Source organism: Salvia hispanica, chromosome 5 (genome assembly GCF_029641045.1).
Source record: "Salvia hispanica isolate PSC_SH4W2 chromosome 5, Shi_PSC_v1, whole genome shotgun sequence".
Taxonomy (NCBI): Eukaryota; Viridiplantae; Streptophyta; class Magnoliopsida; order Lamiales; family Lamiaceae; genus Salvia; species Salvia hispanica.
The window spans coordinates 8817080-8841336 of record NC_142696.1 but is presented as its reverse complement, the minus strand read 5'-3'; the positions used below and the strand labels follow the sequence as shown (position 1 = coordinate 8841336).

General features: G+C 38.0%; 4 protein-coding genes across 8 annotated transcripts; all 4 read left to right on the top strand.

Annotated features, from left to right (window-relative positions):
* The first annotated feature begins 1058 nt into the window (after positions 1 to 1058).
* Positions 1059 to 8526, top strand: LOC125188754 (putative inactive histone-lysine N-methyltransferase SUVR2). Of its 5 annotated transcripts, none has more exons than XM_048085795.2 (10): positions 1059 to 1242; positions 2214 to 2458; positions 2748 to 2783; positions 2901 to 3504; positions 4819 to 6026; positions 6155 to 6420; positions 6836 to 6902; positions 7010 to 7060; positions 7785 to 7878; positions 8109 to 8526. In XM_048085795.2, the coding sequence occupies exons 2-10, from the start codon at positions 2267 to 2269 to the stop codon at positions 8120 to 8122; spliced, it is 2532 nt and encodes an 843-aa protein (XP_047941752.2). In that variant the 5' UTR covers positions 1059 to 1242; positions 2214 to 2266; the 3' UTR covers positions 8123 to 8526. The 5 variants fall into 5 exon arrangements, with proteins under 5 accessions (XP_047941752.2, XP_047941750.2, XP_088914991.1 ...); XM_048085793.2 differs by having other exon boundaries at positions 2211 to 2458; XM_089058865.1 differs by having other exon boundaries at positions 1059 to 2458; positions 4819 to 5604; positions 5788 to 6026.
* A 3152-nt stretch (positions 8527 to 11678) lies between these two features.
* Positions 11679 to 13231, top strand: LOC125189120 (large ribosomal subunit protein uL14). Its single transcript, XM_048086339.2, has 4 exons — positions 11679 to 11782; positions 11852 to 12136; positions 12793 to 12834; positions 12922 to 13231. The coding sequence occupies exons 1-4, from the start codon at positions 11770 to 11772 to the stop codon at positions 13002 to 13004; spliced, it is 423 nt and encodes a 140-aa protein (XP_047942296.1). The 5' UTR covers positions 11679 to 11769; the 3' UTR covers positions 13005 to 13231.
* Positions 13232 to 17485: 4254 nt separating this feature from the next.
* On the top strand, positions 17486 to 21058 carry LOC125189119 (heterogeneous nuclear ribonucleoprotein 1-like). The gene is made up of 2 exons (XM_048086338.2): positions 17486 to 17830; positions 19849 to 21058. The coding sequence occupies exons 1-2, from the start codon at positions 17603 to 17605 to the stop codon at positions 20812 to 20814; spliced, it is 1194 nt and encodes a 397-aa protein (XP_047942295.1). The 5' UTR covers positions 17486 to 17602; the 3' UTR covers positions 20815 to 21058.
* Positions 21047 to 24002, top strand: LOC125189118 (protein NRT1/ PTR FAMILY 5.2-like). Its single transcript, XM_048086335.2, has 5 exons — positions 21047 to 21238; positions 21840 to 21966; positions 22051 to 22268; positions 22335 to 22906; positions 23142 to 24002. Exons 1-5 carry the CDS (start codon positions 21047 to 21049, stop codon positions 23974 to 23976), a joined length of 1944 nt encoding a protein of 647 aa, XP_047942292.1. The 3' UTR covers positions 23977 to 24002.
* The last annotated feature ends 255 nt before the right edge of the window (positions 24003 to 24257 follow it).

Sequence of the window (24257 nt, the reverse complement as noted above, 5' to 3'; positions counted from 1 at the left end):
ATATTTTATATATATACTCCCTCCCTCCGTGAAATGTTTTTCATATCTTTGGGCGAATTTTAAGAAATGTGAAGAAAAGTGAGTGAAAAAAGTTAATGGAATGTGATCCCACATTTACATATTAGTTTTACGATTAATATGAGTGTAATGATTTAGTTGAAAGTGGACTCAATAAAAATAGATAAAAAAAAAGTGGACAATAAAGACGGACCAAAATGACAAAAATGAACAATATTTCACGAACGGAGGAAATATGTATATTTTGTTAACAATAAAATTTTTTAGTAAAGCCCCTACTAAAATTTATTTCTGCGTCCGCTACTGCACACAAACATGAGTGATGGAGATGGAGTATATAGTAGTAGATGGAGTAGGAAATTACATAGGTGATCCAAGTATATACTCCCCCCGTTTCATAATAATAGAGTCATTTTGTCATTTTGGTACGTTCCATAGTAATAGGGTTATTTCTCTTTTTAGTAAAACTACACATTTTTCCGCACCTACTTTACTCTCTCTTACTTTTTTCTCTTTTCATCTCTCTACTTTTATTCATTTCTCACTTTATTCTCCCTTTACTTAACTCACCAAACACAATTTTTCTTAATCTCCGTGCCGGAAAGAAACGCCTTCATTACTATGTAACGGAGAGAGTACATCACTCATGTCACATGTCGGTAAAGATCACCTACTCCACTAATCCTAATCCATTCCTAGTGATCCTTACCGCACTCCTGTTTGTGTGTATATATAGTAGTAGATGGACTAGGAAATTACATAAGTGATCCTAATAGCAAGGATCACCTACTCCACTAATCTTAATCCATTCCTGCTCCATACTCATAACAAAATAAAATGGATTCACTATCACTTATTTTAATTGCTCGTGTTTATAACATTATTTTATTTTGTTATCGGTGTGGAGGCGGTAAGGATCACCTACGGCAAAATATGATTCATCTCCTAATACACACTCACAAACATAATAAATGATGGTGGGGTTTATCACTTATGTTTGTGAGTGGTGTATTAGGAGATGGATCACGATTTGCCGTGATCCTCTCCGGGAGAAGTGTCGTAGGTGATTCTAATAGCTGTGTTAATGCCAGTAAAGGTGAAAGTAAATCCAGTATCCCAAAATCGAATATTGACTATTTTCTCTTTTACTACCAGCAAACACTGTATCTACTGCATTTTTTCCCTCTCAAACTCGCACTCAACAGTCGTCGTTGTATCTGAATTGTAAGTGACGGCAAGAAGAATTCGGCTTAAGTGATTCACTGCAACTCGTGGCTACTCTCTTTAACAATTCTCGTTTCATTTTTATTTTTGATAAAAGCACCCAAAATTTCTTTGAATGCATACTGATTATTTCGTCCACGATTCTTTAATTTAAGCTGTAAAGATTTTCTCTCGCATATTGTGTGTACATTTCCTGGCAACAACTTTTTTTGCTTCAGTCGTTAATTTATTTTTAATTTCCGTTTATTTTGTGTGGATAAATTTAGGGTTTATGGGTTTATGCACCGTCTTTTTGCGCGTGTTGAGAAATTCTCAATTTCCACACGCCTTTATTGTTTTGACTACGTTTTAGTATTGCTATCCTTCATTGCGGAAGGTGGAGTGATTTATCTGATTTATCAGTATTACTATCATCTGGTGAAGCTTTTATCAGTATTTATCTGATTTAACATGCTCTGTTTGCATTCTTAGTATATGTCGATAAGTCGATTAACATGCTCTCCTTACATCTCTCTTGTCTTCCATTTGCATGCTTATCTTGTGTTGCATGTATAGAACATATGGCTCCAAAAATTTGTCTGTTGGTAGTTTGTAGTGTTGTATTAAAAGATACATAGAAAACAAAATGCATTGCTTGCTTCATGTTCTTCAGTAAGTTTAGGGGCTTAGGATTACTCTCAAACTTTGATTTGTCTCTTGCTACTGTTTCTGCCACTTCTATGAATGTGGTGTACCATCTCTAATGATTTTGTGGATATTATTTGGCTCGTCTGCTTGGATATTTCTGTGGTTGTATGATAGTTTGATTTGTAAAAGCACTTCATCTAGCTCGTTGTTATTTACGTAAAGTTTAACCTAGAATTGAATGAAAATTGCTGGTTCAAAGTGATGTTTTTATCACACTAAGTACTAATTAGTTTACAATTATGTGTTTTCTTCTTATCTATACTTTTTAATGTGCTTGCTAGAAGAGCTTACTGGTGTATTGAAAGTTTATGAGCCTGCTTCATAAAAAACTGCTGAGATGAGCAGCAAGCAGACAAAAGCTAGGGTTGCCAATGCCTTTCGTGCTATGAAGGACATTGGAATCTCTGAAGCTATGGTGAAACCGGTTTTGAAGAATTTGCTAAAATTGTATGACAAAAACTGGGAACTTATTGAAGAGGAGAATTATAGGGCACTTGCTGATGCTATATTTGAGGGACAAGAAGCCGAAGTAAGTGATATATGCTATGTCTTCTGTTGAAGTTCTGTTTCCGTATCTTATTTTTTTTTTTAGTCAATAGCTTACTTCACATGACTTGCTGATGCTTATTCTCTCACTCAAGCAAACAAGCATTCATTGAAAGATAGTGGACAGGGAAGTATGTTATCTTTTAATAGAATTGCTTATATTCCAATCTCAACAAAAGCTTCTGTTCCTTTACAATTACTCTGCTAGTAACTAAAGCAATCTAATTATACAAGAGATTCAAATGTGCTTATATTTTGTACTCATCTTTCAGGCATCTGAGTGTTCAAAGAAGAAAACGAATGCTGAAGTAGGTTATCCTTTTTACACTATGCTATCCCTTAAAGTTCAATTTTCAAGTGATATTTTTCATTCATTTTAATTTCCTCGATCTTGTGATTCTATATGGCTTGATTTTCCAAAATAGGAAAGGTTGGAGCAACAAGCACAGGCAGCTGAAGAGTCGACACAGCCTTTAAAAAGGGCACGACTTAGATACCAAGATGGTCAAAGCACCTCCTCTGCTGCAGCTACTGATAGTGGTCCCACGATGCCCCTGATCATTCCTAAAGATGAACCAACTGAACCACCTAATATACGCTCACCAGAGGTAAATGCATCTCAAGGCTTGGTTTTGTCACCTCAGCCCAGTGCTGAAAACAGGAGAAGGACTGATCCTCAGTTACTCGGTAAAGTAAAAGGAAAGCAGCCTGCTTATTCTGAATCATTGGTTGTCCATGAGGTATGTGACCCCTGCCAGCCCAATAGCGCCACAAGTCCTTCTCATGCTATGAAGCTCAGAGACAGAGGAAAGCAATCCATCTGTCCTCAAACATCATCTGGGGATAAGATTTTGTTTCCACAAGGTTCTCCCCAGGCTACTCATAAGAAGGAGTGGAAAGTCGTGCGTGGTTGTGTTCCGGCTCCCAAAAAGAAGCGTGCTTCAAATTTTGCTTTAATTATTCCTAAAGAAGAGCCTGTTACAGATGACATGCCACAACTCGTGCTTCCTGTTGCTATCATTGGTCCAGGTTGGAATTTCCTATGGGGCTGAGTGCTAAATAATACGGTTTCAGATATTGCTTTTTTTTATATTGCTTTATATTTTACTTTTACACTGCCATTAGTATCACAATTACTGTTCTAGTCTTCGCTGATTGCCTTCCTCGTTACTCCATGCATTGTGCTGATTGACTCCCTTGGATCGTGAAAATCTACTCCTATGAGCCCCAAAAATGCTTAGTTTTCAGACTTCAGTGTTATTCAATTATCTGCCATGGTGCTTTTCTGTGGTGGTGTTTGTAAAAACACCATTGCCACAACGATTTGTGGCAGATTTTTATGGCTGCACCATGGCGGTCGTTTTGTCATTTTGAGCCCATTAACCTGCAACCAAATCCCTTCCCCAATTTAAAATAGGGTTTTTAGTCTCTAAAATCTCAAATCAGCCTCCAAAACAGCAAAACCTGAAAACCTACATCTATCTCCCTCTCAAAAGTCAAACCCTATCCCTGCTGCTCAGTAACTCACTAACTAGTAGTATTAATTATGTTTGCTATTTTGTTGTAAATTGTAGTAATACATTTTTATAACTTATATTTATAGTGAATAGTTTCTGTAACTTCAAAGTCTAATTTGTTATAAAAATTTTCCGCAACAATAACCTCAAACAAAAGAATATGATGCAGTAAAAAAATATAATGCTGGTTGCTATAAAACAATATGAACCAGTAAAAGAATATAATGCAGTAAAACAAAATTTCTGTACCAGTAAGACTTTGATATGTCGACTTGTCGAGGATGACTATGCTGTGGCTGATGAGGATTTGAATTTAGACATAATATGTATCGATGTATGGCTTTTCATTTTAGTTATTGTCCTAAGCTTCAATTATTACACATAATATGTAATAGTTTATGACTTTATGTTTTAATTGTTGTTCTAAGGTTTCAGATATTATGTTTTTGTCATTTTTATTTGTTGCATTTCATATTTTATTTTAGTTTTTATCTGTAACATTGTTGTATTAGGGTCATAGTTTTGGTTGCAAGGGAGCCTTGGTTGATTATGGTACATTACTTTCTAGATTCTGATATTTCCTTTTGTGTGCTAAATGTAAAGGAATGTGGTTGTTGTGTAGCTCTAAGTATATTTTATAGGTCCTAGACTAGAATTTATTTGAGATAAGATAACCAATGAATGTTCAGTAACCTTCCCTACAAGGAACATAATGACCTATTGATGATTTTGTTGTATGTTGCTTACTGTTCGACACTCTGTAAGAAACTTCTGTAGAAGCTGTAGTTTAATACTCACCATCAGTACCTCTGCGAATAATTTGCAGAGCCATCTATTAAAAGAGATTCATCTGATCAGAATGGTTCAGTTAGAGAACTGTCTTGTTTTGAACCCTCAGCTTCACCATCCGTAAATGGAAAAGAAAGAAACAAGAGAGCTGCTGAAGCTATAACAAATGGTGAGCTTGAACTGGCATCAAGTCAGTTTGCTTCTAACCTAGAGATTGCTTCCTCGCCTCTTGGGGAGGTGAAAATTTCCTTGAGCTGCAACTTGCCTCTTGTGAGGCCTGATTCCGATATGCCTAGTCTTGAAACAGTACTACAACTGGTGGATGATAAATGTCTCAGATCACACAAAACTTTGGGCCCAAGCTTTTCTGTGATGAATATTTTAAAAGAAGTTTGTCAGTGCTTTCTAAATTTAAGATCAGATCAGAATAGTGTGGGCCCTTCAACCATAGACATGCATCCAACTCACTTACCGAGTAAATCATCTGCTACAGATGATCTTGGTGCTGGTGCACTGCGGTTAAATTCATTAACTGGAGCAAATGATCCCCAGTCTAATAGCAATTTACCTTTATCTGAAATACAACCGGTTATTTCTTGCAATGGCACAGATGATGGCTCTCATCTGGAGGAGATGAATGGTGGGGATGGCCATGCAACCCATACTGAGAACAAAGAGCGTCATGTAGAAGAAACAAATGGTCTGAGCTCGGTGGTTGCTGATCACTCAGTAACTCCTGAAATAATCAAGCCACTGCATGATCTTTTTGACATAGCAAAGGGACAGGAAAAAGTTATAATTTCACTGGTGAATGAAGTAAATAGTGAGTCTCTGCCATCCTTCTACTACATACGTGAAAATGTTGTTTTCCAAAGTGCTTCTGTGAATTTCTCCTTGTCCCATATTGGAGATAGCAGTTGTTCTGCTTGCTCTGGCAATTGCTTGTCATCTTCTGCACCTTGTGCATGTGCACATTTAGTTAGAGGTGAGTTTGCATATACTACAGATGGTCTGGTTAAGGATGGACTTCTTAAAGAGTGTATTTCCATGAAACGTGATCTGAAGAAACAAAACCAGTTTTTCTGTAAGGAATGTCCTCTGGAAAGATCAAAGAGTGATGATACTCCTGAACCGTGCAAAGGTCATCTGGTGAGGAAGTTCATCAAAGAATGTTGGTTGAGATGTGGCTGCAATAAACAATGTGGCAACCGTGTGGTGCAGAGAGGAATAACTCGCAATATACAGGTAACAGTTTACTGTTGGCTGCAGCAAATTTGTATCCCAACTCTGGCAATTCTTTGTATCAGTGTCCACGTCCTTTCCCTATGATTACATAATATTCTCCGTGTGTTTTCCTTGCCGGGTATGATCAGGTGTTCATGACCCCGGAAGGAAAAGGGTGGGGTCTGCGTACTCTGGAGGACCTGCCAGAAGGTGCTTTTGTTTGTGAATTTGTTGGAGAAGTTTTAACCAATTCAGAGTTCTTTGGTCGCATTTTGAGGAGCACTAAACAGGAGAAATATTCATATCCTATGGTCCTGGATGCTCATTGGGGGGCGAAAGAATCGCTGAAAAATGAAGAAGCGCTTTGTTTAGATGCTTCAAATTATGGAAATGTTGCAAGGTTTATTAACCACAGGTAAGTTTGTTTCAGTACTGAACTTGTGTTGCAGTTATTTGATGACTTTGTTTGTGTTCTAAAATATGAGTTTTGATTGAGTTATTACGTTGGGTTGGTAGGGTCGTCGGGTTGTATCAGCTAGATTCTACTCTGGATAAATGGTTTCATAAAAATTCTATTTGTAACCAATGGAATTTTGGTTGTTGAAGCTAATTATGTTCTCTATGATTGAGTGTTGATCTTCCTTCACTTGCACTGCTGGTGCTGGTGCAAATCTACTTGCTCAAACAATTTTTGGTGCTCGAGTAAGTTGAGTACATTCTGAAGATAAAACAAGTCTTTCTCGAATTGCCTATGTGCTTCCAAGATATTTTGATTTTCTGATTCTAATTGCAGATTTTCTTAACACCAATTCCCTTTTCTACCATTTTAGATGTTATGATTCAAATTTAGTGGAGATACCAGTGAAAGTGGAGACTTCTGATCACCACTACTATCGTGTAAGTAGTTGGATCATACTTCAGATATATTTCACCCAGTTATTGTCTTTTTTGAGTTTTTGTGACCAAATTCTGGATAATATTATTGGATGTGTCGCTAAATGCAGCTTGCTCTTTTCACTGCAAGAAAGATAACGGTTATGGAAGAACTCACTTGGGTAAGTCTAACTATTTCATAAGTCATGCTCTATCATAATATTTTTCCTTGTTGCATCGTAAAGAGGCATAGCGTGAAAAGGCTACAGATCATAAAGGAAAAATTATGACTGGGGGGAATTTTATGGCCGATCAAGGTTGGAAAATGCCAAATGCCTGAACTCTCTTTTAAACTCCTTTTTAACATGGAATTGTTGGATATAGGCTTCTAGTAATATTTTTGTTGTTTTATAGGGAGACGAAGTTACTTAAGAGATCCTTTTTTTCTTTCGAATCAATAAAATCGTGATAGTTTTCTTGATTTGAGTTCGGATGTGAACCAGTGTATTAGGATTGTGTCAAGTAGGAAGTAACAGGATATATCCCTCTATTTAATTGGCAGATAATTTTTGTATTCTCGAAGACACAAAACATTTCTAAGAAAGAGAAACATATTTCACCTAAAAGTTTGTTCAAGGGAGCTGTTTGCCTTAAACAAATAATGGAGCATTTTATGTTATGTATGGAATGTTTAATTTCTTTCAAATAAAGTAGGCTTTTAATTCTCAAGGTCTTTATAAGTTCTTACACTTGCAATCTTATTATCTGGAAGCTTCCATTGTGATCTTGTTTGACGTATAATGAGCTTATTCTACTGTGGCATCATTGGAGATTTAGATGTTATCTGTATGCTGATGCATTAAATATAACTTGGAAAGCTTACAGTTTTGGCTGTTGCACTTTCAGGATTATGCGATTGATTTTGACGACCATGATCACCCTGTTAAGGCATTTCACTGTCAATGTGGTAGCAAGTTCTGCCGCAACATTAGGCGGTCAAGTAAGAACGATATTTTATCTCTTGCTGTCCCAGCTTACTGCTGATCCGTTTGTTTGAATACATGATGTTAAAGAAATCATCTCGTGTCCTCTAAAATGATTTTTGGCAACTTATCATCATTAGTATTCTCACATAAATTAAATAAAATGCTGGCATGACTCATCATCTAAAATTTGGTATCTGTGTTGTTTACTTTTACCAGCTTCTAACCAGAATGTTTTGTGGTGTAGGAAGTAGAGCTTAAAGAATGTGACAAGGTGGTTGTAGCAGTCTACCCTGATTGCAATTTTTCCTGTTGAACTCGGCTAAGTGATCTTTGTGGATGCCATTTTCTGGCTTCTTCTTTCATGTAAATTCCCTCCTTGAATTGATATGTTATCTGCAGGCCATATCTAATCTCCATTCTTGGATACCTGTTTTGATTTAGTGTTTCCTTGTGCAAATACTTACTCAACGGCCCACCCAAGAATGTTTTGGATTATTACTAATATGTAGTGTTTCTAGTTGAAAGAGTGCGTAGTAAAACAACTGCTGCAATTAAACATTGCTACTCTACTTATCTTTTCAATTTGTACCTTGTAACTGTCCCTCGTGTGTCTTTCTCACACTCGATGAGCTTTATTCAAAGTTCTTTTTTTTGTTGCTTCATTCTAAGTTTTGGATGTATATCGGATGCATATAGTAAAAGTTACATAATTCTTAATTAGGTTGTCTCCGGCGGTGCCCCTCCCATTCGCCCCTCCCACGCGCCCTTCCCATGCCACGTCAGCACTAGCCCCTCCCATTCCACTGCCACATCACTAGCCCTTCCCACTCGCCCCTCCCACTCGCCCTTCCCACAATTAAATTAATTCACAATTAAAATTTAAATTCACGGAAGACATCATCCGACAAAAATACGAACGGGAAATACGAATATTTCATTAAAAAAAAACATACATAATTCGAAAAAAAAAATTACATAGTAGAAAAAAAAACATACATCATGCGAAAAAAACAACAACCACATCAGTGTCCACCCCTCCGCGTCCAAACCTCTTCGATGATATCCTCCTGAAGTCGAATATGGGCATTTCTTTGCCGCATGTCGGTAAATGCGCGCAACCGCTCAACCTCTCCATGAGGTACACCCATGTTCACATTCGCGGTGGCCACGCCGTGGCTGGGTCCGGCACCCGTGTCATCTTCGCTGTTCCACTGAGTCAATTCGTCCCCTTCACTTTCGACAATCATGTTGTGCAGAATGATACACGCGTACATGATGTCGCCGATGTTGGGGATATACCACTGCCGTGCCGGACCCCTCACCATCGCCCATCGATTCTGGAGCGCACCAAATGCGCGCTCAACATCCTTGCGCGCTGCCTCTTGCCGGGTCGCAAAGTAGCTCTTCTTTGGCCCGACCGGATGCTTGATCGACTTCACAAAGACGGGCCAGCTTGGGTATATCCCATCCGCCAAATAGTATCCCATGTTGTGCTGGTTGCCGTTGGCGATGAAACTGATGGCGAGACCAACGCCATTGCACCTATCGTTGAACAGGGGCGACGACTGGAGGACGTTGAGGTCGTTGTTCGACCCGGCTACTCCAAAAGAAGCATGCCATATCCACAGCCGGTAGTCAGCTACAGCTTCAAGGATCATCGTGGGATGCTTGGCTTTGAAGCCGGAAGTGTGTATCCCCTTCCAGGCGACGAGGCAGTTCCTCCACTCCCAATGCATACAATCGATGCTGCCCAACATCCCAGGGAACCCGTACACCGACCCGTGCATATTAATCAGCTGCTGGCAGTCTTCGGGGCCCGGACGTCGAAGATACTGATCCCCGAATATCGCTCTAACGCCCGCGCAAAACTCCAACAGACACTGGACGGCGGAAGATTCCCCAATGTGGAGGTACTCGTCGAACATGTCGGCCGGCCCTCCGTACGCCAGTTGCCTGATTGCGGCCGTAAACTTCTGTATTGGCGTGTGTCCGGGTTTGCCAGCCGCATCCTCCCTGATCCTGAAAAACTCGTACCTCCTCTCTAATGCACCAACGATATGCATAAACAGAGGACGATGCATCCGAAAACGTCGGCGGAATAAGGCATCCCCAAAACGCGGCTCTGGAGCAAAGTAGTCCTCATACAACCGCTGATGTGCAGCAATGTGGTCCCGGGGTACATGCCGTCGGCGATGGATTGGCCGAGGCACGGCCGCCGCCGCCTGCTGCCGCCTCTGCCGGATCCGTCGATCAATCGCCGCTTGCACAGCGAGATCCAATTCATCATCGCTAAAGCCATCACTATCACTAGCGCCTCCGCGACTACCACCCGCACGACTACTCGCCATTACAGATAATTGAAAAAAGAGGTTTAGAGAGAGAAACTTGTCAACACAAGTGGTGTGAATGAAATGACGTTGGAGGAGCCCTATTTATAGAGTTTAAAAAAAATTAAAAAAAATAATATGTCGGACGTCCGAATTGGGACGGGCGACCTTCGCCACAGTGGCGCCCGTCCGACTCGCCCGTCGACGGGAGGGGCGAGCTCATCGCAGGGGCACCCGGGACGGGCGTGGGCGCCCTTCCCGCCCACTATGGCGCCCGTCGGGTCGCCCGTCCCCGACGGACGAACGGGAAGGGCGCCGTAGGAGATAACCTTAGAAAAAGTAAAAAGTATTGTCAACACATGACAACTTATTTAGGAATAAACTCTGTTGTAAGTTTTTAAATGACATGCTGTATATATATTTGACCCTCTCTCTATCTTATTTTTCTATTTTTTTTTATTTTATCAATTATAAATTAAAATTCGTGGTATTTATAAAGTTGTCTATTTTTATATGGGGAGGGAGTATAAAAGAGTGTTTCAGTTTATAACTATAACTATATTAAAATGATAATTTGAGAACTAATTAGTTGAAAGTAGAAACGATATAAATTGACATTACAAATCATATTAGTTGTTGATATCAGCAGCACTAAACATAACTAAACATATCAATTGCTTACAATTGATATGTTTTGTGTTGTCCTAAATTCTCATTTTAAGAGAGTTCTCAATTTAACCATTCCCTACACTGTAATAATTCACTCACATAAAGATCTACCATTACATCATCTCTAACCATCAAATCTCATATTTTTTTTATAGAAATCTTCTCTAATCATATTACAAATCAAAACTCATTTTTTCACGGAACAATACCAAATATGAAATTTTTTAAGTCATATAAAAATGGTGTAAAATTTGAATTTGATATATTCCCTCCGTCCACGAATAAGAGTCCCGTTCACTTTTTCGCACTTGTTTTATAAAAATGATAATAAATAGTTAAAGTGGTCAAATGATAAAGTAAGAGAGAGAATAATGTAGACAGCCTTATCTACATTATTCTCTCTCTTACTTTATCATTTGACCACTTTAACTATTTATTATCATTTTTACAAAACAAGTGCGAAAAAGTGAACATGACTCTTATTCGTGGACGGAAGGAGTAAATCATTACAGTAAAATTACTTTTTAGTATAATATATACTCAAAAATGGGAAAATGATTTTGTGTTTGATTTAAATGATCGAAGATGACATAAACACGATATAACCTAATGTTTAAAGTGCTTGCTAGCTAGAAATGTATTGATTAAAGTGCACACATATTTTAGTGAAATTTTAGTTTATATATTATCGCGTATGGCATTGAAGTATTAAATATTACTATATTTTAAAGAATAAAATTTGCATTTAGAAACATTCTTGGTATAGTAAAATTTTCTTTCTACCTGTTTTTGTGTGGCCCATTTATGTAGAGCCCAATTAGATGAAAACCCTAGCCCACTTACGACTTGAAGCTTCCCTTAAAACCCTAACGCCTCTCTTCCGCATACATTTCCAGAGAGAAGCCGAAAATGTCCAAGAGAGGTATGATCCAATTCCAATTTACCGAAAATGTCGTTTTGATTAAATTAATGGATTTTTTTGTTGTGATAGGACGCGGAGGTTCCGCGGGTAACAAGTTCAGGATGTCGCTGGGTCTGCCGGTGGCGGCGACGGTCAATTGCGCCGACAACACCGGCGCCAAGAACCTTTACATCATATCCGTGAAGGGAATCAAGGGTCGCCTCAACAGGCTTCCCTCTGCCTGCGTCGGCGACATGGTTATGGCCACCGTGAAGAAGGGGAAACCCGATCTCCGTAAGAAGGTCATGCCAGCTGTCATCGTTCGCCAGCGCAAGCCCTGGCGCCGAAAGGACGGCGTCTTCATGTATTTCGAAGGTGATGTTGTTACTCAAATAATTTCATAACAAATATGCCTTGCTTTTATATCTTGAATCTTAGTTTGTTCTTAGCTCGTTTTGATTTTGCTATCTCAAACATTCTGAAAATTTATTCGAAATTTTATTTTTTAATAAAATATACTACATTCTTAGCAGATTATGTTATGTTGATGAAATTCGATATTACACCATTCAGGCTAAATGTTTCATCTTTGGTTTGAATTGTTACAAAAGTTTCAAGTTTGCGCACATAATACAAAAGGTTTCATTTATACTGTAAACTTTATGCCTATGTGATTTACAAAACATATACCAAATGAAATTTTTTGTGTAAAAATAAATTTTTTTGAAACTTTTTGCATCCTCCTTATGTAGTTAACCTTGCCTAAACTCCAAGTTTTTTGTACCATCTAATTACCCCTTTGATATTGTGGGTAAAAAATGTAATATTTTGATCGTTGAAATTCTTATTTTTACTATGATCAACACGGCAGGTTTCATAATACAGCTGCTTGAAATGCTTATGCAAATACATAGACTCAGAAACCTATGAGTTTATTCTTATGACCCTTCAACTTACACCCCTAATATGAATGAACTTGAAGTATTGCCTTACTTTTGATTTTACTTAATGCATTTTCTTTACAATTGCAGACAATGCTGGGGTTATTGTCAATCCCAAGGGTGAAATGAAAGGTAATGTTACATTTATATTTTGCTCCATTGTTTTGTTTATACATTTTGTTGCAATATGTTAAATTTTCTGTATTATCTGTTTTGTAGGGTCTGCCATTACTGGTCCTATTGGTAAGGAATGTGCTGATCTTTGGCCTAGGATTGCAAGCGCTGCCAATGCTATTGTCTAGGGAAGTTGAATCCTAAGATTCTTCAAATTTTGAGCTTTTGTGAGTTTGTTAAAAAGTGACTTGGAGATTATATGTTTTTTTTGGAATTTCTTAAGATATTTACGAGATTTATCTTATTTGGGACCGTTAATCATATAGCTCAGAGGAATTTTTCTTCAATGCTATATATTTATATGCTGTGGCTTCTGATTCTATGATTTGTTAATTGAACGTTATATTTAGCTGTTGATTCTATTTGCAGATCTTACACACATTTTACTGACAAATCTGTTGCATATTACTTGTAATTTCAGATTTGGATGGGCAGTGATATTATTACTGTAGTGGCTAATATCACTGTAGTGGCTGATAATAATATTTCAATTTAAGCTTTATATTAAATTGTGAGTTCAATTTAATTAGTAAAAATCTAATAGAGGGAGGCTAGATCCAAAACCTTCCAAATATCCCTGACTGGGGCCCAATATGTAACTTATTTTAAATAGGAGAATAAAGGAGACGGAAAATACACTTATTTTCTTTCAAAATTTTCGTCCACTCCTATATTCGACATGGGACGATTTTTTCTCTTTTCCTACTCCGTGAGAAACTTCTGTCTTCTTTATTTAAGTCCTAGTAATAAGATCAGCGCACACAGATATCAGAATACAGTTCGGGATCTAGTCAGAAGATTTGTGGTCGAGTATCGAAGATCTTTGCGTGGAGAAGTAGCAAGCCATCTACGATTTTTTGGACAATCAGGAAAGTATAATTCTACTCCGTAGAAAAAAATGTTTTAGGTTTCAATTAATTAAAAGTATGTTTTAATTCAAGTTATGAGCATGATGTATGTGATAATTGCACGAATAGAATTTGTGTGAATAATCTGCTAAATAGATCTTATTCTCTATTTATTTGTGCTTCCGCTGCCAACCCCATCAACATTCTATGATGATTTTTTGATGTGCAACATAATCGTGAGAGGAGGTTTGCATGTTAGAGGAACTTAGTTGTCGTTATAATTAATTCCCCTTAAAACAGTTCTGTTAATTGAGAGCGAGAACATTAGGAGTCTTAGGAGCCTTTGGGAGTTACAAATCTAGGATTGACGCCCCTAGTTTCTGTTATCTACTTTGTGCCGCATGAATATTATTTATGTGACTCGTTCTAGTAAAGTATGAACTGTGCTAGGGTGTTGTAGTTGGAACACGTATAAACCATAACTGTGAAATCCAGTGGCGGAGCCAGACTTTAACGATGGGGGGCCCAAACAACTACTCCCTCCGTCTGCAAAAAATAGTCTCATTTATAGACGATACGAGTTTTAATGAGAAAGTGGTAAAATGAGAGAGAGAATGTATAAAAATGTGGATAAAGTAAGAGACATGAGATAAAAAGAGGTAAAGTATTAGAGGAAAATTTTCTATTTTTATAAATGGAACTATGTTTTGTGGACATTACAAAATATCAATATGAGACTTTTTTCGTGAATGGAGGAAGTATTAAAATGTATTTAGTATGTTCAGTGTTCGGAACAATTCGAACATAAGCTATATAAAAAGTTCTGTGTTTTAGAAATAGATAATAAGAAAAATATGAATATATTTTTTAGGGCATAGCATTGATATTAATTTTACTTATGTTATATATTTATGAATACAATTTGAATTCGTTTATGAAAAATTACTAGAGAGAGCAAATCAATGTATGAATGCAGCAACAGTAACCGAACTTGGTATCAAGTGGATGAGTACCCTGAATCCACAACTGCACTAACTACTTATGTGTTTAATGTATAGTAAATATTCAAATGGCTGGGGGGCCCAAGGGCCCTACCGTGGCTCCGCCACTGGTGAAATTAAATCTCTGGAATTTCATTATCTCATTTGTTTATCTCTGTGTTTTATCTGCAATTATTTGTTTTTAAAAATAAAAAAATCTTCGTGCTTCCAAATAGTAGAAGAAACTTAGTAGATGATAGTCAATCTGTGATCGTTTTCCCCGTGATCGGTATGTGGTACTAACCTTTAGCTATACTATTTATATTCTGTATACTTGCAGGTTTATTTAGTGCTAATAAAAAGTGCATCAACTCCCTCTGTCCCTAGCTAAGTGATTCGCATTTTTTTTTGGGACGTCCAAAGATAAGTGATTCATTTCCTTTTTTGACATTCACTTTGTTACTATTTCCTCTACTATATTCCTTTTTATTACTTTATTCTCTCTCTTTAATAACAAAATTCCATATTCTTAAATCCTCTGTCGAAAAAAAATACTCCTAGGAGAAGTATATAATGAGAATTGTATAACAAATAAAGATATGATTAAATAAAAAAATACACATAAATTGATTATTCCGTCTCAACTAAGTTGATGAAGTTCTTATTGGTACAGAGGGATTCATATTATCATGAACTACGTGTGATCATGAACACACAGAAGAATTTATATAATCATGATTTTTGTTAAGCGCCTTTTAGAAGGATTCATGCAATCAAGGAAGATGTTTAACATTGTCACCCTTTTGGAGAACTATTAATGCGAATCTTAAGGATTTTTAAGACGCATATATTTGCCCCATACTTGTTCTTGTAAATATTTCAACAACCCACGCAAATCCAATAAGAAATGAAACAATAAAAATGGTGGAAAAAGGAAGAAGATGATGGTGTTATGATTTAGATATATGCTACAAAACAATGAAGACAACCCAAAGTAACTTTCACCAAAGCAAAAATCTAATGACTCCACAAAACTAGCAATACAAGAACTGAAATTGCATACCTTAACATTTAATCTAAGCCCGACAATATATTAAGTGCAACTACAAGGAATTTTGATAAATTTTCAATAACGAAGAAGGATGCTCAACGTTGAGACTTTGTTTGTTTGCAAATGAGTTCAAAGCCGCCTCAACTAAACCCTAACAAAAGTATTTATACTACAGGTTAAAAGTGCAAAATAAAAGAGCCAAAAGAGTTCAAAAATGCAAGTTGCACAAAATGCTCGGTCGGGCATTTTCCCTCTTGCAGAAAAGCCCGGGCGGGCGAACATACTGGAATTCGCGACCAAAAATAGTCAAACCGTCTGGTCAGGGTTTTCCCTTGAAAATCGCCCGGTCAGACATTCTTTCTTGAATCCTCCAAAAGTATTGTCTTCGTCTTTGAAAGAGCTAAGCGTGAGTATCTTAAACGCCCCAATCGGGGTCCGGATGAGAGAGTTATGACTTTATACGAAAGTCGCAGTGTAGACTGGATTCAAATGAAACGCCCGGACGGGCGTTGCATCGCTCAGGTCGGGCGTCTCTTCCGTTCCCTTCTCCAACGAGGCCTTGAGCACCATTTTTAGCTTTCGGTCGTCTACCACTCGAGCACTCACTTCGGAGGAGCTTATTCCACGAATGAATGTGCTTAAGTTGTCTTGCATCTTCTTTGTCATTTCCTTCATTATTGGTCAATGGATGTCTTTGATGATCTTGAAATCGAGCTATTTAAATGTTTTTGTTTTCCTCCTCCTCAAAACATAAGATTTTTTTGTTTCTTTATTTGCACAATTTTCTTCTCTCAGTTATGCATGGAAAGAATTAGTTCACAATTTTGATAATACAATTTGATTAATGAGAAAGAGAAATTAATTAAAAAAAAATGATTCGGTTTAAGAGATTAAAGCGAGAAAAAAGCCGGGCAAGTCTATATAAACATCTGATGAGCCATAACCTATATTTTGACACCAAATCAAATAAGAGTCTAATTGACAATTCTAGGTAAGTTCTTATCCATAGAAAATAGTCTTCTTTTCATTTTTTTCATTCAGAAAAATAGTTCCATACTAAAAGTAAGAAGTTACTCCTAATTTATACTACTCATATTTGTTCAAATCTTTGTCTTTCATACTTCATCCATTTTCTTCTTTCTCTTTTCTATTATACCCACTTTATCTTTCTCTTTCTCACATTTTACCTATTTTGCATTAAAATTTATGAAATTTACTAATGAGATTATTTTTGGTGCGTGTATGAAATATTATTTACCGATTTTGAAGTTTGTGTCCGTTAAGGATTGATCGACACAAATTTTCTTTTTCATCAGTCCACAATTAATTGACACCCTTACTTTTTATGAATTTTGGTAATAGACCCCATATTTCATTGACTTTACCATACTCACATTTTATTAAAAAAACTAATACGAGTAGGACTCATATTCCATTAATTTTTTCAATCTATTTTCTACTATATTACTTAAAATCTGAGCCGAATCACACAGACTCAATTAGCAGTGGCTAGTAACATTTTAGATAGTTTCGTGATATTAGACTGTAATAACCCTTTATTAAAACTAAATTGATAGGTAATTCTGTTTTAATAATTTTAGGTTATATAACTAAATTTTCCTAATTTAATCAATATAGGATTTGTGTTAAATTATTATTGTAACCAGATAATGAAACAGTAGTAGTATTTGGAAGAATAAAAGTAGAACAGGGTGAGCAAATGATGTCGTTTGTAGGAGCACAGCGTCAAAACGTCGCCGTTTTTGAGCACATCACGAGCTGGTGCCCTAATAAGGGCAAGCTGCGAATCTGAAGCCGAGATTGAATTCTCACTACAACACACACTGATGGACTCTTTCACCGACGAGGCGAAGCTCTTCATCGGCGGCATAGGCTGGGAGACGACGGAGGAGCACCTCAGAGACCATTTCAGCCGCTACGGTGAGGTCGCTCACGCCGTCGTCATGCGCGATAGAGTCACCTCTCAGCCCCGCGGCTTCGGCTTCGTCGTCTTCTCCGATCCCTCCGTCATCCCCTCTGTCCTCCAGCAAACGCATAACATCGAAGGCCGCACCGTAATTCTCTCTCACATGTTTGCTTAATTGAATCTATTTATGCGATCCTTTTTTTTTCTCGTCAAGTGTTCTACTTCACTGAATCTATTTATGGACTTATGGTTGATTTTGTGTTTTTTCTTTTTTTGAAATAATATTTATCATCTGGTATTTGATACGTTAGTGTGTAACGGAACTGCTAAACACATGTTTAGTTGAAACGGATTGATGTATGTAACAGCATTAGCTTATTCATAGCTGCTGAATTCATCAATTCTTTGTTCAAGTGCTCGGTTTCAGATCTCAAGCATGGGTGCTTGTTGTTTTTCTTTGCTAGATTAACTTGTGAGTTCATTAGCAGTTGGGGTGGTTCTAGATTAATTCTGTTGAAAATTACTACCTCCATCTAATAATGATAGTACTGGTAGAGGGCGACACATGTTTTAATGCGAAATTGGTAAAGTAAGAGAGATAAAGAGTAAAGGTGGTTGAAGTATTGTTCGTGTAATATGGGACAAACCAAATTAGATAGAGAAACTTACCATAAATAGATATAGACTACAACCCATAATGGAAAAACAAGACTATTTTTCGTGGACGGAGGTAGTAATTTCCTTGTCCTACTCTTTCTCACAGCGTCTAGCTTCCCTTTTGGTCGTCCTGGTTATTTAATATTAGCGAAGCCTTATTTTTTCCTGAGGTGAAATATAGTCTTTGAGGATTCTATAGAATAGTTCTTAAATTTGTTCTCCTTTTCTTAAAGCGTTTTTATTGCATATCTACCTATCCATTGATAAGTTTGTTTCAGTTTGAGGGGATTTTTATATAGGTTACAGTATTAGGAGGTCCAGTTGACCTGAGGGCTGAGGTTCTCACTTTGCTGATTTATTTCAGCTTTAAATCTGACGTTGCATCTCTTGTCCAGTTTTCTTCATCAAATGTGTTTCCTATTCGCCGTTTTCTAGGTTTCTAAGATGACAGAATATGTTTTTGTGAATTCATCATGTAGGGAGAGGATGGTAGTATACGAGGAGGTCTAGGTAGGATTATTTGATATTTATTCATTTAAGTACTACACTTAGTCTTTCTTCCCACACTCCTTTTGCTTTCTCAGTTTCTTTTTTGTGAAGTAATGGGAAGGTGCTGGTAGTAATTGCATTCTTGGTCGATGGTTTTGACTTTTTAGTAACTTTCTTACATTTGTTGTGATTATGTATGTAAGTGAGAAACACGTAAATGTTTCTCCAAGCTGATAGTTAAGATACTCGGGAGTAACGGGCATATCTTACTCATTGTCCATTGACAAAGATTCAGTGATATTATATTTTGGCAGAGCATGGGGTAGTTTTGATGTTTTTTTCATGTTTGGATATTTAGTGGCTAATTATGGTGTTTTGGGGTGTGAGGAGAAAAATCCTTTGGTGAGTTATAGTTCTCATTGTTTTTTTCATCGATCGAATTGATGTCTGTCATTTGATGTCTGGAACTTGGGATAGAATTAAAATAAAAAGGGTAGCTTTGTGGGTCCTAAAGCTTAATGGTCTGTAGGCATTTTACATTTGTGGTATCATATATTTTTAGATTGGGTCACTGGAGTCTGCTTTTCCTTGTTTTGGGGGTGGGATTAGATATCTTGTCCACTGTAACGTATATTCATTATTAAAGAAAACTTATTCACTATTATGAAAAAAATGCCATCATCTCTAGGATGCGGTAATGTTCTTTTGAGTAATTTGAATAGCTTGTATTGTATCTGCAGTATTCAGCGTTTTCTGTTTCCGTATTTGATTTGATTGTGGCTATATAGCATTCTTTATCTTTCAAAAGCTAGTAAGTTGTGTACATAGTAATGAAGTGTTCTTGTCAGTATTGTCATCTCTAGTTTAAACTGATTGGTTTTTTTTTGGGATATGAGACCATTGTTTGTTCATCTGAGCTATCTCTGATCAGCTGCTTTTTCTGTTTTTTTAATGTAGTTATTGAATTGTGTTTATTTCACTCTATGGCCATCTGAGGTACAACCTTTTTTTAAAATTCAGGTTGAAGCTAAGAGAGCAATGTCAAGAGAACAGCAGCAGACTCTGAAAACCGGAAGCAATAGTACTGGAGGAAATTTTGTAGGGTCTGAGAATCTCAAAAGTAAGAAGATATTTGTTGGGGGGTTGCCTTCTACCTTAAAAGAAGATGAATTTAGGGGATATTTTGAAGATTTTGGTAGTGTAACTGATGTAGTGATCATGTATGATACAAATACTGGCCGGCCACGTGGTTTTGGTTTCATCAGCTTTACCACAGAAGATTCTGTTGATAGAGTTCTTCAAAAGACATTTCATGAGCTGAAAGGCAAGCTTGTTGAGGTAAAACGCGCACTCCCCAAAGATGCAGTCACAGGTGTTGGTTCTCGTGGAAGCTCCAGAGGCTACGGCTCAAACTTTTCTAGTAACGAATCATACAATAGTCCCATTGGAAACAGTAGAATGTTACAGCAAACACAACCAACAAATGGTGGTTATCACCCAAATCAACCTGCAAGTGGTGGTTATCAACAGACACAACCAGCAAGTGGTGGGTATCCTCCTTATTCAGTTTACGGAGGTGCTAGCTATGGTTATGCAGGAAATAACAATCCTGGCTATGGTGCTTATGGTGGCTATGAGGTCGGTGGTCATGGAAGTGCCAATGCTGGTTATTCTGGTCCAGCAGGAGTTTATGGGAACCTAGGTTCACCAAATACCGATTTCTTGAAAAATCAATGGAGTAGCCAACAAGCTGGTTATGGTGCCTCGGGATATGGTCAAACTGCTAACTATGGGGCTTCTGTTCCTTGGAGCAATGCATCGAGGAGTAGTGCCAGTGGTTATGCACAGGCAGGAAGACCTCCGAGCGGTGCTTCTCAGTTTGTTAATAAAGGGTACAACTATAATGGTTATGGGGACGATGCATCTCACGCCTATGCTGGTGGGAATGCAATGCATCCTGATGGTAGTTGGAAACCTGAAAGTTGAAACTCCTAGTCAAGATGGTTTTAGGGTTCAATCCACTATCTAAGCTTGGTGACTGAGCTTTGTTTGGAATATGTATCGAGCCTGTATTTGCAGTGTGCTTAAATCTAGCCGTATTTATCTTCTGTTACATTGTTTCTAAATCATGAATCTAGACACAAATGATAACGATTTTCCAGACCTTTCTTTTCTGCTTATGTAATTATTCAGTTTATTCTCAATACATAAACTGGATATGTTTCTCGTACCTCCTTGGGCTCTTACCAGGGCTTCTATATATACTTGTAAGATAAAACCCATTCGCGAGGGAGGACTCAATGAGTTTAGCGTTTTTACTCGAAAGAGAAGTAGGTGGCTTTCTGTCTCACGTGCAGATGTGAACGATGTATGTTCTCTGTGTGCTGAAGTGATCCTGTTTTCGACTAAGGTAATCGATTGTTTTGGTAAGCTTTGGTTTCTTAATTGGTGTCTGTTTATCTTCGTTTATTGTTACTTGTTATTCTCTGAAATTCTCAAATAGATGTGATATTAACAGAAAAAGGCATAAATCATTTTGAAGGGCGGCAATATTCAATATTAACAAGCGATTTCAGACATGATCTGTTTGTATTATATGAATGACTTATTCTGCATCCGGCATCGTCTATTGAGATTGGATTTGAAGAACATGTTTTGCAATATAGTACTACAATAACAGGACAAAATGCACCATGTAATGACGACATTTGATGAGGAGAGCTGGCCAAGAAATACTCTAGGGACTGATAAGATTATTATAATAAAATCTAATAACAAGGATAAACTTAGATATAGTACTCCAACCTAGTCCATTATTTTACTAACATAGATTGCAACTTTAGAATATAAAAGACCTGCGAAAACTAACATTGTTTGATTAATGTCTCGTTGGAAGATAGTACTATTGGAGAAATTCTAATAATCAAGATAAAAATACGAAATCAGTAGTATAATAGTTTTGTGAGCATAATTTATAATCTCTCTCTCTCTCTCTGGTGTCTGGGATACAGATGGAAGATAGAGGCCCTGCGGGTGGAGGAATGGGTGACTACACGAAAGATGGTACAGTAGACCTTAAAGGTAGGCCAGTCCTCAGATCATCCACTGGCAAATGGAAAGCTTGCTACTTCATTGTTGGTAAGAAGGAAGTACACTTGCTGACTGATTTCTTTCCATTTTTCCATCCATTCTTCATTCCCTGCCACACGGCTCATGTTTCAGGATATGAAATATTTGAGAGGATGGCGTACTACGGAATAGCATCAAATCTAGTAATATATCTCACAAATAAGCTCCATGAAGGCACTGTTGAATCAGCAAACAATGTGACTAACTGGATAGGCACTGTTTGGATGACACCCCTTATTGGCGCATACTTCGCAGACGCTTATCTTGGTCGATATTGGACTTTCATGATAGCTTCCTCCATTTACCTTACGGTAATTAATCTCGTATGCACAGGCTTGCTGACTATATGTTGATGTTGTTGCTACATAACATGACAGGGGATGGTATTGTTAACGTTCGTTGTTTCATTGTCGGCCTTACACCCTGGGTCGTGTGGGAATGGAGTGAAAGAGCAAGATTGTGACAAGAAGGCCTCAACTCTTCAAATAGGTATATTCTACCTAGCCTTGTACATAATTGCAATAGGAACTGGTGGAACCAAGCCTAATATCTCAACTATGGGGGCTGATCAATTTGATGACTATGAGCCTAAAGAGAGGCTCCAAAAGCTCTCCTTCTTCAACTGGTGGGTGTTTAGCATCTTAGTGGGAACTCTTTTCTCCAACACTTTCCTTATCTACATCCAAGACAATGTCGGTTGGGCCGTTGGCTATGCTCTCCCTACTGCAGGCCTTGCAGTGTCCATCGTGGTCTTCATTTTCGGGACGCGCTACTATAGGCATAAGCTCCCACCGGGCAGCCCATTAACTCGGATGGCAAGGGTTCTCGTGGCCACCGTGAGGAAGTGGGGGGCAGTTGTCCCCAACGACCCAAAACAACTCTATGAGCTCCCCTTGGATGAGTACTCGAGTTCTGGCCAATTCAGACTCGACCACAGTTCCTGTCTCAGGTTTGAATATGTCTGTTGTGGATTATAATCAATGTCGAACTAATTTCTAGTGCCGAACTGTTTTTGGGTCATTTTTATAAAATCCAGATGTCATTTTTACAATCGTGACCTAAAAACAAACTAAGATTGACATCTGTATTATCTAAAAATGACCTCTGTAGTGTGATTCTGTGCTCTGCAATAAGATTAGGTTTTGCATATATCACAACTTTGTCTGTTTTGCGCTTTCTTGTAGCTTTCTAGACAAAGCAGCTGTGCAGACGGGCTCGAGCTCACCATGGATGCTGTCGCCTGTGACTCAAGTCGAGCAGACGAAGCAGATGGTGAAGATGATCCCGATCCTAGCAGCGACGTTCGTACCAAGCACGATGGTTGCACAAACGCACACGCTTTTCATCAAGCAAGGGACAACTCTAGACAGGGCAATAAGCTCCCACTTCAAGATCCCTCCGGCCTGCCTCTCCGCATTCACAACCATCTTCATGCTCATCACCGTCGTCATCTACGACCGTCTCTTCGTCCCCTTCGCCCGCAGACGCACCAAAAATCCACGAGGGATCAGTCTGCTGCAGAGGATGGGAACAGGACTGGTGATCCATGTATTGATAATGGCAATGGCTTTCCTTGCAGAGAGGCGGAGGCTAAGCGTGGCGCGGGAGAATGGAATTTACGGGAAGGATGAGACGGTCCCGCTGTCCATCTTCATTCTCCTCCCACAGTTTGGGCTGATGGGAGTGGCGGATAACTTCGTGGAGGTGGCGAAGCTCGAGTTCTTCTACGATCAGGCGCCCGAAGGGATGAAGAGCATTGGGACGGCCTATTCGATGCTGAGTTTGGGGATTGGATATTTCTTGAGCAGTTTGGTGGTGTCGACTGTGGCTGATGTTAGCAAGAGAAATGGGAGGGGATGGATCATGAACAATCTCAATGTGTCTCATTTGGATTATTACTATGCATTTTGTGCATTGTTGAGCTTTTTAAATCTTGTTTTCTTTCTGATTGTTGCCAAGTTTTTTGTGTATAATGTGGAGGTGAGCAGCCAAGAAGCAGAAAGCAAGTTGATTGAATAAGATTTTTCTTTATACTCTTTTTTAAATGTGTATTAAATTTAAACTTTGTAAGTTTTCATCTGCATATTCCCGAAATATGGTGTTCCAAAACCAACCTTGCGCTTGTTTATCTTTGTTGTTCGATTCTTCTTTTCTTTTTCCTTCTCCATTTTAGGGGTTTGCATCATTTGTTGTCAGTACTCTCCCCGTCCCAAGGAAGATGACTCATTCATTAGGCGACACGAGATTTTATATAGCTTTATTTTGTATGTAGTAAGAGAGATTGAATTAAGTAGAGATAA

Coding starts and splice junctions, on each gene's coding strand:
- LOC125188754 (XM_048085795.2), top strand. CDS start 2,267: ATGAGCAGCAAGCAGACAAAAGCTAGGGTTGCCAATGCCTTTCGTGCT. Junction 3,505..4,818: donor TGTTGCTATCATTGGTCCAG/GTTGGAATTTCC, acceptor AATAATTTGCAG/AGCCATCTATTAAAAGAGAT. Junction 7,061..7,784: donor TTATGGAAGAACTCACTTGG/GTAAGTCTAACT, acceptor TTGCACTTTCAG/GATTATGCGATTGATTTTGA.
- LOC125189120 (XM_048086339.2), top strand. Junction 12,137..12,792: donor CGTCTTCATGTATTTCGAAG/GTGATGTTGTTA, acceptor TTACAATTGCAG/ACAATGCTGGGGTTATTGTC. Junction 12,835..12,921: donor TCCCAAGGGTGAAATGAAAG/GTAATGTTACAT, acceptor TCTGTTTTGTAG/GGTCTGCCATTACTGGTCCT.
- LOC125189119 (XM_048086338.2), top strand. CDS start 17,603: ATGGACTCTTTCACCGACGAGGCGAAGCTCTTCATCGGCGGCATAGGC. Junction 17,831..19,848: donor ATAACATCGAAGGCCGCACC/GTAATTCTCTCT, acceptor TTTAAAATTCAG/GTTGAAGCTAAGAGAGCAAT.
- LOC125189118 (XM_048086335.2), top strand. CDS start 21,047: ATGTTTCTCGTACCTCCTTGGGCTCTTACCAGGGCTTCTATATATACT. Junction 22,269..22,334: donor CTTCCTCCATTTACCTTACG/GTAATTAATCTC, acceptor ATAACATGACAG/GGGATGGTATTGTTAACGTT. Junction 22,907..23,141: donor GACCACAGTTCCTGTCTCAG/GTTTGAATATGT, acceptor GCTTTCTTGTAG/CTTTCTAGACAAAGCAGCTG.